Source organism: Lontra canadensis, unplaced genomic scaffold (genome assembly GCF_010015895.1).
Source record: "Lontra canadensis isolate GAN:19392208 unplaced genomic scaffold, GSC_riverotter_1.0 scaffold44, whole genome shotgun sequence".
Lineage (NCBI taxonomy): Eukaryota > Metazoa > Chordata > Mammalia > Carnivora > Mustelidae > Lontra > Lontra canadensis.
This window is the reverse complement of record NW_022631038.1, coordinates 4630862-4643544: the sequence shown is the minus strand read 5'-3', so window position 1 is coordinate 4643544 and position 12683 is coordinate 4630862. Positions and strand designations below refer to the sequence as shown.

The following is a 12683-nucleotide window of genomic DNA, read 5'->3' as shown; positions in this document are numbered from 1 at the left end:
CGTGCACACACACACACTGATCACACACACAGTGATCACATGATCCCATGCTTAAGCAGAATGCCTTGTCTTTTAAATTGTAAGGGCAGAAGAAAATATCTTTTCCCTTATTTTATACAAATACATGCTATTTTCTTGTTTTAAAAATTTAACTTAATTCTGTAAACATTACTTTTAAAATGACCCAGCAATCAAATTTCTAATGTGAAAGAAGGAGGCATCAAACAGACGATTGCTTTATTTCAACTTCCAACACCAAGAACACAACCGGTGAGCACTCCAAAACAAACAGCAACAGGAATTCGCCACCTCCTGTCAGTACTTAGTACGCTGTCCCAAACCACTGGTTTATTTTTGCTGTCCTCAGGTAAAGGACCAGGCTGACGATGAAGTATTCTTCCGTCTCCTTGATCCACACCAGCTCCACGTGCACTTTTCCTTCCAAGTCCACGTAGTCAACACAGTATGTCTGTCCCAAGAAGTTAGGCCCATCAGAGGGCCCAGAAGATCTCATGCAAACGGGGGAACTGAAACACCAAAAGGGCTTCCCATATTCATCCAAAAGGGTTACGTCCATTATAGAACAACTCTACAAGATAAACACAAACACTCATGAGTGTAAGGGCAAAATGGCCAGCTGGACCTGATTTCCAGGTCTAACGAACACATGCACAAATGTGTAAATGAAGCCTTGTCACGAAGGGTGAAGTGAAAGGGCAGGGAGGACAGAAAATAGAAGAGAATTACAGAAGCAGGCGGGGCCACACCAGGACCGTGGGAGATCAGGAAGCGCTGGAGGGACTAGGAACCAGGGGCGCTAGGGGACGGCAGGGAGGCTGCCCATCACCTCCACCACCGCAAGCAGCCACTAGTGCCAATAAATGCGTCTCCAGTAAACAGAAGAGCACTGAGACAGGGATGGCGGCCGCGCAGAACGGCCCAGGTGACCGTTACACGCCTGCAAAGAGACAGTAAGCCAAGCCCTCAGCAGCCGGAGGCAGAATTCATAAGCCACACTGAGCAGAATCTGGTATCCGGAGGTGAGGGCAAGGTAGAAGGGGCGCTAACCTCCCACTCTCTCCCTCCCATCGCTGCAGAAGAGCAGGGTCTGGGGAGACGAAACGTGTCCCTTACAGACCTGCCGCACCTACCATGCCGCGCGAAGAGTCACTGCTCCACGGGGACTTGAGTCGGGGAGATGCTGATGATGATTATTATTAACGAGCTACAGTTTTACATTTATTTTTTAATTGTGGTAAAACACATGCAACAAATCTTCACCTTCATAACTATTTTTAAGCATACAGCTTCCTGGCATTAAGTGACGCTGCTACGCAGCCTCAGCACCGTCTGCCTCCAGAGCTCTTTCCGTCTTGCAAGCCCGACACTCTGGACCCATGAAATGGTAACGTCCCAGCCCCCGCTCCCCTCAGCCCCCGGGAACCACCAGTCTACTCAATGTTTCTGTGAACTGGGTGCTCTCAGTACTTCGTGTAAGTGGAACCCTACAGTATCAGACCTTCTGCGTCTACCTTATTTCATGTAACATAGTGCCCTCAAAGCTCGTCCATGTTGTAGCATGGGCCAGGATTTCCTTCCTTTGGAAGGCGGGACAGCAGTCCACAGCACAGCAGTCCACAGCACAGCAGTCCACACCACACTGTGTTTCTCTGTTCAGCTGCAGGCGGACACTGGGTTCCTACCACCTTTTAGCTCTTGTGACTAATGCTGCTATGAGATGAACATGAGTATGTAATGTTAGCTCTATTTTTTAACATGTACTATTTACTAGCCACTAATCCAGGCAGTTTACATATACTATTTTATTACAGCCTCAAAAATTAATTATTTTCCTCAAGAAACTATGAAGCAGTATCAAGGCTAAAATCCTCTAACACTTCCCATTTTAGAAATGGCTCATGATTTGCCATGACTTGTGCCCTGTGTTAGTGTTTTATTAATTGGAACTTAAAGGCTTACTCTTCGATATCCGTATAAAATGAACATTGATATCAACCTAACTATAGACACACAGTACAGACGTCTACAGAGAGATACATAGAGATATTACAGATGTCAGCATAAACACTGCTTTCAGAGATCTACACATGATTCAACGTGGCCAACGGTGCTGACCATGTGGACCGGAGTATGATCAGGCCAGAGTCCCAACTCAAAAAAAGTGTTTCTCAGACAGAAACTAAAGGAACACAAACATTCCAGAAGTTAAAAAAAAGAAAAAAAAAGAGCGCGCGCGAGCCGGTCTATGAAGTGAGTGATGGGAAATGGCTCCTGCCTCGGGAGACCTAAGTGAAAAACCAGCCACAGGACCCACCCCCGGTCCCCGACGGCACAGAGGGTGGCCCAGAGCCAGAAGCCCCCGTGCACAGGAGGCGGGGGTCACCCGGCGAGACAGCCAGAGGAGCCCAACATCAGACCTTGCTCCTGATGCCCTTCCGCGTCCCGGAACAGCGCACGTCCACCCACCACCCCATCTGCTTCTGGCAGAACAGGGCCCGCCGTTCACAGACCACGGAGAAGGGCTAGCTGAAGCTGAGAACGGGGAGGCCACAGCCAACCCTGGGAGCCAGAGTGTGCCTCTGTGCTGAGGTCGCTGAGCCCTTCTAGAATAAACAGCCATCATCATGGCCGTTTGAAGAAGGAGGCTCTGCGGCCACGTCAGTGCCCAAGATAAATCCCGGGTCGGGTGGTCACATTGACCCACTGCCCTTCATCGTCTGAGCCGCAGGCTTAGCAGCCTCTCAGGTCTGTTCCTCAGAACCTCGTCGAAATCCAGCTGCTAGAAGCATGAGCAAGGAGGGGACCATGGAAGAGAAGTGGACACCCCGGGCTGCCCCAACATTTCAGAGGAAGGTGAAGGAGGACATCACGGAGGAACAGTCAACGGGTGTAAAAACTCTTCGAGAAGGACGCTGCTCACGAGCCCTGCGCCCTCCAGGAAACGGCTTCCTCTGTCTGCTCCCGGCCCCCAGCCGCCTGCGAGGCAAGCTCCCGACGCCCACCCGGTTCTAAAGGCCTCGCATCCTCCAACCTCTTCTTACCCCACGGAACACCTGGCACATGGCGGCCCAAAACCCTTCAACTGCCTCCCAGGACACAAACTCAATTCCAAATTTTCTACCCTGGGATGTGAGGCCCTTCATGAGCCGTGAGCTGCCTCCTGCTACTCCCTCCTTCCTCAGGGCATTCCGCACCGAGCAAGGAGCCAGGTCACAAGGTGGACCCGCGGCCACTGCCGGGCTCTTCCGTCCCTCCTCAGTCCCTGCGGACACCCAAGCCCTGCTTCACAGAGCACAGTCCACCTCCTCATGCACATGGGGTGTCGGGTTCCCCCAAGGTGCAGACTCCTTCAACCACCCAGCACTGCCAGCAAACCCACCAGGGCATCTTTCCTGGGGGCTGGGGTGGGGACACAGCCACCATCACACCCTGAACCCATGACGCGCCCATCAGCGGGCTTCACTATTCTTGCACAAAGCACAACCGCAGTTAAACTAAAATATCTAGCTTGAATCACAACGGATGTCAAGCACCGTACAGATCTAAAAGTAACATTAAAATAACACCAAAAATGCGAAGGCATGAAGGATGAAGTACAAGGGACGGGTATGAGAAAAGCCTTCCCGAAGGAAACTCCATCCCTCAGCACTTCCGCTAGGAATGGAGAGAAGGCACGAGAATGTCTGGGTCAGACGACATGGACTTCTCCCGAAGTCCGCAGCAGGCCGACCGCCCCGGCCGCCCACACCGCGACTGTAAACCCACGGCGACCAGTCAAAGGGCAGCAGGTCTGTGTGGACTCGGGACTAACAGCAGCCACGGCAGGCAGCTCTACTACACCTCTGAGGTCACAATCTAACTTTAAAAAAAGAAAAAAAGGGCGCCTGGGTGGCTCAGTGGGTTAAGCCTCTGCCTTCGGCTCAAGTCACGATCTCAGGGTCCTGGGATGGAGCCCTGCATCAGGCTCTCTGCCCGTGGAGAGCCTGCTTCCCCCTCTCTCTCTGCCTGCCTCTCTGCCTACTCGTGATCTCTCTGTCAAATAAATAAATAAAATGTTTAAAAAAATAAAAAATAAATAAATGTTGACAGCTGAGTAATCGCCCACATAAAATAATGAGTTGCTGACATTGGACTGTGGTCACTCAGGCGACAGATATGTTTGGTCTGAACGGCCTCTGGGCAGCGAGGGTGGGCTGGCGGCCCTCACACCCCCGTGCTCCTGTGACGGAGAAGACTCCTCTGGGCATGGTAAACCAGGAGGCCCTCCGAGAGCCCACCCATGACCACACGGCAGTTCAACAACACGGCGCCACAGGCAGCTCCTCCCTCTGTCATTACCACGATCATTAATATCCGTCCCGGGCGCCAAGTCACTGGCTTGGGGGACACTTCCTCACTGACCTGCGCCCCGATGGCGTGCTGGGTGACAGGCCAGGAGGTTGTTTCCACAATTTTCCCCACAAGCATGCCACTTTGTTTTCTGGTGTTTAATAGTTACATGTATCTAAGAAACCTTTTTATAGTTTACCCTTGTTCATAAAATGTTTTTGACATCTTGAGAGCAATTTCTTAAAACATGTTTTATAGTTTCACTAGTTACACTGCTCAGATGCCTGAGGGAAATTCCCGATCTGCGTGGCGAACACAAGGGACAGGAAGGACATCACTTACTTCAACTTTTCTCCTTTAGGAACCCTGAGGACACCTCAGTCCTAATACCAAAGCCCAAATTAGGAACAGGAAAGTACAAATGGTCCTCACCCAGCCAGAGCCGGCCCACGGGAGAGGGCCCAGCCGTGGAGCCCCGCTCCACCTCCCCCCGGCGCCCAGCTGGGAGAAGGAACTGCAAGGGGGACAGTGTGCGGGGATATGCAGTCCATGCCTGACCTCAAGGACTCGAAACCTCACTTTCAGATACAGCCATTTTGCTGGAAACATGCACTTTTCAGTCATGTCAGTCCAGTGACCTACAGAATCACGGCCTGGAGCTCATTTTGAAGCTACACCTTTGGCCTCTGGTTGTTGTAAAAAATCTGTCCCTGCATTTGCAGCTAAAATGCTATTTAGGGTGGTCTGTTCCTCAGCTTAGTCTGGCCTACATAAAGTCCCACCAGAGACTCTGTGTGTGACAACGAGAGCTGGGATAGAGCTTTGTTTCTCTGCAGAATTACTCCACCTCCCTCCCTCTGCTCTCATCCTGCTCCAAATACCAGAAAACAGAACAAATTACATCAGTTTTATAATCACACAGACATGTTAAGTCTCCTGTATCTGCATTCTGCCTTTCTTGGATCTCAAGGTCTACTCCAACTTTAATATTTTATTTCAGTACATATTTTTATAAGACCCATTAAAAAAGCCAGGTCTGTGTTCTTAAAAACATGAAACAATATTCTTTTGTATATGATAAAAATACTCTGTACCAAAGTTGAAATATTTCTTTACAAATAAAGAGAATAAAGCAGTTCATTGTATCAAACAGCAAGTGGCCCAAGAGATATTAATGATAATTAGCTGTTTTTAATACTCAATGATAACATGCTCTCGTGACCATCAGTAATTATTCTAACAAGGCGTCCACACTCGTACAGAGGCATGTTACTGAAGACAGATGTCACTGGCTCACCAGGGATACACAAGTCCGATTCATCCCGTAAAACGAAGATGGAGAACAATGAGAAGCAAGGGCAGCCGTGGGCATGAGATCACAGAAGAAATAAACTCCGTCTCAAGTGCTTGCACTCTCCTCCGCCCCCTTCTCTTCCCTCCTTCCCTGCCGACTCCCAACCACTAAATAAACTCTCCCATCCTTGTGGCTAATTTTTGGTGAGGCACAAATTGATGTAACTGTTCAAGGAAGGGTATTCAAGGAAGTCTCTATATCCTGACTTATAACTTGGTGTAAGAGCAGTTAAGACGGTGAGTAAATGCTACTTGCGTGGTCCAATCTAGAGCTCCACTTTCTCCCCACAAGATAGACAGACAGAGGGGCTTCAAGGGATGGCACGGATACAAAAATGTCACGGCATACTACCCACCACTCCTGTTCCACCACACTCCACAAAAGACAGGTGGCACTCAAGAAGCATTGGTTGAACAGATAACTGGCTGTCAAAAGCGAAGAGAATGTGCACATATCTTCAGACATTACAATAGTAAAACCAGGAATTAAAAAGCAGTATCATAGATATCATCGACAGACATTTTTTTTATTCCACAGAAGCCAGGTTACATTAAGAAAATAAAACAAATTACCTTTATACAGCCATCGAAAACATCAGTTCTCCAAGAGAGGCCAACTTTTCCAATAAGAGGTAGGTGTTCTGTGTTATTTTTAAACCTTATAACAACAAGCTTCACATATCCATTTTCAATGGATCCTGAAAAGATGTAAGATTTTGTAAATTACAACATAACCATGTGGGACAAGTCAAGACTCTTGAGGCTTGCTGCTTCCTAAAGAATGCCTCATCTAGCCACGTCCTGGATGCAGGCATCTGGCTTGAAGCGGGCGGCATGCCCGTGCTCCAGAGACAGAGACACGAGTGTGGACCCTGGAAACGTGCGGCCCCCCTCAAAGTGGGGTGGGGAGAGCGGCCTGGGGTGAACCTGGATCTTACCTGTCACTGATGAGAGATTGCTAAGGAGGCCAAGGTTCTCCTGATTTGATTAAGCTCACAGCAGGACAATAGTACACAGGAACTGGAGCTTCTCAGAAAGCTGATGCCAGAGCGGCCCAGACATGAAATGTGGGGGAGCAAGGAGGGCGATGTCCACAGGACTGAGGACCTTGGGAGCAGGGCAGTAGGGAAGAGATGCGAAGCCCCATGCACACAAAGGGAGCCAACATCTTTCACGTGCTTACTGGTAAGTAAAAATCCTTGCACTTCCTGCCAACAGCTAAGGACAGAGGCCCTGCCCCTCCTCTGATGAGATAAATGTTGACTAAGAGCCACCTAGACACCAGCAAGGGCCCATGACGACCCAGGCATGCAGGTTCCACTTTCTAAGGCCTGATGCTCGGAGAGCCTCCAGGACGAGGCATTCCGCACACTCTCCTAGAGTGCCCTGAAAAGTGACCAGCACGCAGGACAACGTTAACAGCTCCTTCACTCCTACTTGGCAAAGGGAGTCACGGGGCAAAGCAGATGGAAGGATGGGGAAGAACAAATGTTCTTTGACCTTAGGTGAGTTATTCCAGGGGACAAAATAAAGCCAAAGCTAGGTTGCCTTGGGAGCCAAAGCCCTAGCCAGGAATTCGGCACAGTGTCGTCCCTGAAGCTGAGCCTCAGTGCCACTCTGCCAGCAGCCTCTCCCGCGACACAGTAATGGCTCTGAGCAGGAGAGCCCATTGGAGCCGAGCTTTCCAGCCCTGCAGGAGGGCACCCGGAGCCTGTCTGTCCCCAGGACAGAGGCAGCTCACCATGGCGTCCCCTCCCTGCTGAGTAATTAGCAAGAACCGCGCAGCTTCTCTCCTCCTCTCCCCCAGCACGGGAGCAAACAAATGACACTGACCCTTCCCAGCAACAGCTCCCTGTCCCCTCAGCAGGGCTGGACCGAAGCAGGGAGGAGATCTGTGAGAAGCCAAGCCTCAGAGGAGACGTGGTAATGACATTCTGAGTGGACCAGATGTGGCTCTGCTCTACTCTGTCTTACTGCACAGCCATGTGCAAAACCGAGAGAGACCTCCGACCGGTGGCATGCACGCTGGCAGCCGGGCAGGAAACCGCGAGTTCGTCTTCCATGTGGCTTGTCCTCAGGACACTGCAGAAAATGGACCCCAAAGTACAACAACCAATAAAATCTCACTGGCAATTGTCTCAGCTAATGAACATGAAATCTCTGTGGAAGCAAGGACTGTTGTTATTTTATTACCAAATATTCTCCCACTTCAGAACAACTTTAACATTTGCAGGATCTTGAAAGGTCAGAGCTCCCTCTGCACACTCTGTAAGTGCTTGTATCTATCAGAGAAAAAGGTTAAGCTCACCCTGCATTTAAACAATCTGTGCATTGAATGTATGTGTGAAAATGTGTATATATAAGATAGGCAATATTTTTGAGTACTGTATGCCAACCACTGGGTCAAGCACTTTATATATAGTACCTTAAAAGAACTACTTTAAAATATATTAAAATCCTACTATTAATTAGGTATTATAGTTTTCTGAGTTCACAGGTGAGACAAGGACACACAGAGAGATGAACAGTACATCATCCAAGGTCATATCACTAAGTGGCAGAGACATGATTCACACATTATGTATCTATTACAAGACGGATCTTATAGCAGATTAAAACATATACAAAAGGGGAAACATAATCTCCTATTTGCTTAAATACTGAGAATTTATAACATAGATTTAAATTCTCACGTGGTTTTGTTTTCGTATTACTGACAGTAGAGAAAGACCTATAAACTAGCAGACAATATACGCTGGGGAATCCCTTCCAGCTCCCCAAATCTGTGGCACTTCCTGCATCTGTGAGTCCCAGGCTTACTCATCTGCCCTCCCCAGCCTTCCTATAACTAGGTTAGAAGTGGCATGGGTTCCTTCCCTTGAGCTAACACTCACCACTGAAACCATAAAACTCCTAGAAAAAAACATAAGCTCCTTGCTATAGGTCTTGGCAACACATTTTTGGATCTGACTCCAAAAGCAAAGTCAACAAAAGCAAAAGTAAATAAATGGAACTGCAGCAACCTAAAAGGCTTCGACACCACAAAGGAAACCATCAATAAAGTAAAGAGATAACCTACTGAATGGGAGAAAATATTTGCAAATAATATGGCCAACAGATATTGCTATGCCAAATATATAAAGAACTCATAAAACTCAGTATCAGAAGAAAATCCAATTAAAAAAGGGACAGAGAATCTAAATAGATCTTTTCGCAAAGAAGGCATCCAGATGACCAACAGATACATGAAAAGATGCTTGACATCACTCTTCATCAGAGAATGCACATCAAAACCACCCAGAGATGTCTCCTCCCACCTGTCAGAATGGCTGTTATGAAAAACAAACAAAACAACAATGACAACAACAACAAAAACGAGAAATAACAAGCATTGGTGAGGATGTGGAGAAAAGGGAACCCAAGTGCACTGCTGGTGGTAAGTAGCTGCACTAATTTATACTTCCCACTATGGAAAACAGTACAGATGTTCCTCAAAAATGTTTTTAAAAAAACTACATGATCTAGCAACTCCACTTCTGGGTATCTGTCCAAAGGAAATATAATCACTAGGTCAAAAAAAACCTTTGCCTCGCCATGTTCACTGAAGCATTATTTACAACAGCCAAGGCATGGAAACAACCTAAGTGCCCATTAATGATGAATGGAAAAAAATATGTAATATACATACAAAAAATCATATCAAAAATATGTAACACACACACACACACACAGAGGAATATTATTGGCCACCAAAAAGAAGGAAATCCTTCATTTGCAAAAACATGGATGGACCTAAAGGACATAATGCTAAATGAGCTAAGCCAGACACATAAAGACAAAACCCTATGATTTCAATTATATATGGAATCTGAAAAACAAAACAAAAACATAAAACTCATAAATACAGAGAACACAATGATGGTTGCTAGAGGCGAGGAGTGAATAAAATGGGTGAAGCATGTCAAGAGGTACAAACTTACAGTTACATAATACGTAAGCCACAAGGATATAATGTACAGCATGAAGACTACAGTCAAATATTTGTAGAGCATACTTGAAAGTTGCCAAAAATTTCTCTATGGTGACAAATGGTAACTAGACTTATTGCAATGATCATTTCATGATGTATAAATATCCAATCATTATACCATAAACCAGAAAGTAATGTAATATGCCAATTATGTCTCAATAAAAAAATGTTTTTAGAGATACCATTAAGAAAATGAATAAGCCAGCCAGAGACTGGAAAAAGAGATTTGTAGAACATTTATCTGCCAAAGGATTGGTATTCAGAATACATAAAGAACTCCTATAATTCAAGAATAGACAAGTCATTATATTTAGAAAGGTGAAAGGGTTAGTAGACACTTCAAAAAGAAGATAGGAAAATGGCCAAGAGGTACAGAGAAAAGTGCTCACCACTACTGGCCATTAGAGAGGCACAAATGAAAGCCATGATGATCAATCTCTCTCCTACACTCTGGAACAACTAAGATTTAAAAGACTAACAACATCAAATGTTGGCTGGGATATGGAGCAACCAGAACACTCATACAACACTGCCGGCAATACAAAATGGTACAAACACTCTAAAAAAATATTTTGGCAATTTCTTATACATAAAATGTTCTTGTACATAATAAAATGTCTGACAATTTTTAATACATTAACCTCCCCCAAAACCCAACGATTCCAGTACTAAGTACTTCATCCAGAGAAATAAAAAACTTATCTCCACAAAAAAGACTTTCACAAAAATTCTGTAACAGATTTACTCAGGATAGCCCCAAGTAGGAAACAACCCATATTCCCCATCTATCCACAGGAAGACAGGTAAGCAAATTGTGGCATATTCATTCAATGGAGTATTACTCCTCAATAAATAGGAATGACATCAAGACTTGCAACAGTATAAATGAAACTCAAAGCATTTTGCTGAAAGAAAGAATCTGGACACAGAAGAGTACATCTTGTAGGATCGCACTGATATAAAGTCCTAGAAAAAGCAAAACTATCTATGGTGGGGAAAAAAAATCAGAAAAATGTATGTGGGAGTTCTTGTACTATTCTTGTAATTTTTTCTAGGTTGGAAATTACATCAAAATAAAAAGTTACCAAAAAAGTAGCACTCAATAAAGGTGAGCTGTTAGCAGCTCTATCAACTTTCCTCTGAAGCCCCCCTTCTGCTTTTGACAATGAGGTGCTCTTTGCCTATCCAACCCGTAACTCTGGGAATGCCCAAATCTGTGTCCTCACATCTTCTTCCTCTTCCCTTAGGGAGTTTAGTCCCTCAAAACCTCAACATTCACCTCCATGGCTCATAGCACCCTTCATCCTACACTAAGCTCTTCCTTTTCTAAGCCCTGCTGCACATCCACCTGAACATTTAATTATACCGGATTGTTTCTGCATGTTAGATGTTTCCTAAAATAACCTACTGTCTTTGGGAATAAAGGTCATGTCTTCTATGGCATGATTAATGGCACTACTAATAACATTTCTCATTTCTCAGCCATGATTAGAATTCATTTTTTGCCCCATAAATAGAACACAGGAAAGGCAGGAAGTAAAGGATGTTGGGAGAAGAGATGGACTGATTGGTTTGATGGAATGATTTTCCTAAGGCAAGCAAGGAGAAAAGAGAAGAGGGTTAGAGAAGAACAGAACTGACTGAGGAAAGGCAACACGGGCTTGAACACAAGCCTGGGCACTGAGGAAGGTGGTGCCCTAGCGTGCCATCTGAGAGACCAACGGGAATTCATGGACTGGATGTCTGGAAGCAACTCCCAAGCGGGTGTATAAATCTTGGGTAAAGAGGAAGGAAGACCCTACAAACTCAAAAATATTTGTCATCAAGTATTAACAACTGAAACCTGCAGAGACACCAACATTACAAAGGAATAGTTAATAACAAGACAGAAAAGTCATCAGACTCAAATGATCGATAGAACAGGCACCTGCTCTTCAGGTGAGAAAATCTTGAGTATTTCCCCCTTTCCTTGCTGGGTATCTATCAAAAATCTCTTCAAGGCAAACAGATAGCTTCTCTATTTTTCTCAGCTAATTTTTTTCAGATACCTCTCTTGTTTTCCAATCCCCTGATACACATGAAATTTAAGTAGTTCAATACAGACACAGATCGTGGACTATGAAAAGAGAGGAGGTCTCCGAGTGTGATGAGGATCAGAACTTTCTCCCCCAGTTTCACCTGCTGTGTGGACGGCAAGAGTGAATGAATTGGAGCTGCGATGGAAAGAGACTGGAAGAGGAGAACTCTCAAATCCGTAGGACAATTTCCCTCCCAAGTCCAGAACTGGTAAGTTGACAACATCAGTAAAATCTCCTAAGTCTCTGAGTCTCTACTTCTCTCATACTAGCGAGAACCCTTAACAGGCTACACTTGCTGCTGGCCTTGCTCCCGGTGCTGGTGATAATACTCGATTTTCAACAGGATGAAGTGTGTACTTAAGACTCTTTAAAAACTCACTGCTCCTTCATTGAATAATGTTTCAAAATAACTTTTTCCATTGATGTAAAAATTTAGACTTTTTCAGGTATTTTTCACGAGACCCAATCCTATCTTCCATGCTTGTGGACCAATTTTACATTAATCCAGTTGATTTGAGTACACGTTACTTTTTCTAGGCTACTCTTTCCAAAGATGTTTAGGGACAAGGTGTATGGATATTTGTTTTGGGCTCTCCAACATCTGTTCTGCCTTTCTCACCAAGCCTGTTCTTATATTCCTCAGAGACACACCCCCAGATCAGTCTCCATATTTCAGATGGAAGCTGCCAGGCTCAGATACAGAGCTTCCCATTCACCTGGCACATGTCTGAGTCAGGGACGAGGTCCTAAGCCAACAAGAACCAAGGAGGTGCAATGAAACTCTTGGGGAGGGGGTGCTGGAAATGGGAACCTCACACTAGGACATGAGATCTAGAGCTAGCCAGAGTTGCTGTGAAAGGAGGAAGTCTAAC

At 45.7% G+C, this 12683-nt stretch overlaps 1 protein-coding gene across 3 annotated transcripts in view; it reads right to left on the bottom strand.

Moving 5' to 3' along the window:
- Positions 1-200: 200 nt before the first annotated feature.
- FBXO15 (F-box protein 15) overlaps positions 201-12683 on the bottom strand; it is a 37975-nt gene continuing 25492 nt past the window's right edge. For all 3 annotated transcript variants that reach the window (XM_032872229.1, XM_032872227.1, XM_032872228.1), the window contains 2 exons: positions 6277-6401; positions 201-589 (listed from right to left, as the gene is read on the bottom strand). In XM_032872229.1, coding sequence (XP_032728120.1) covers positions 323-589; positions 6277-6401 — 392 coding nt within the window. In that variant the 3' untranslated portion in view covers positions 201-322. The remainder of the gene's footprint in view (positions 590-6276; positions 6402-12683) is intronic.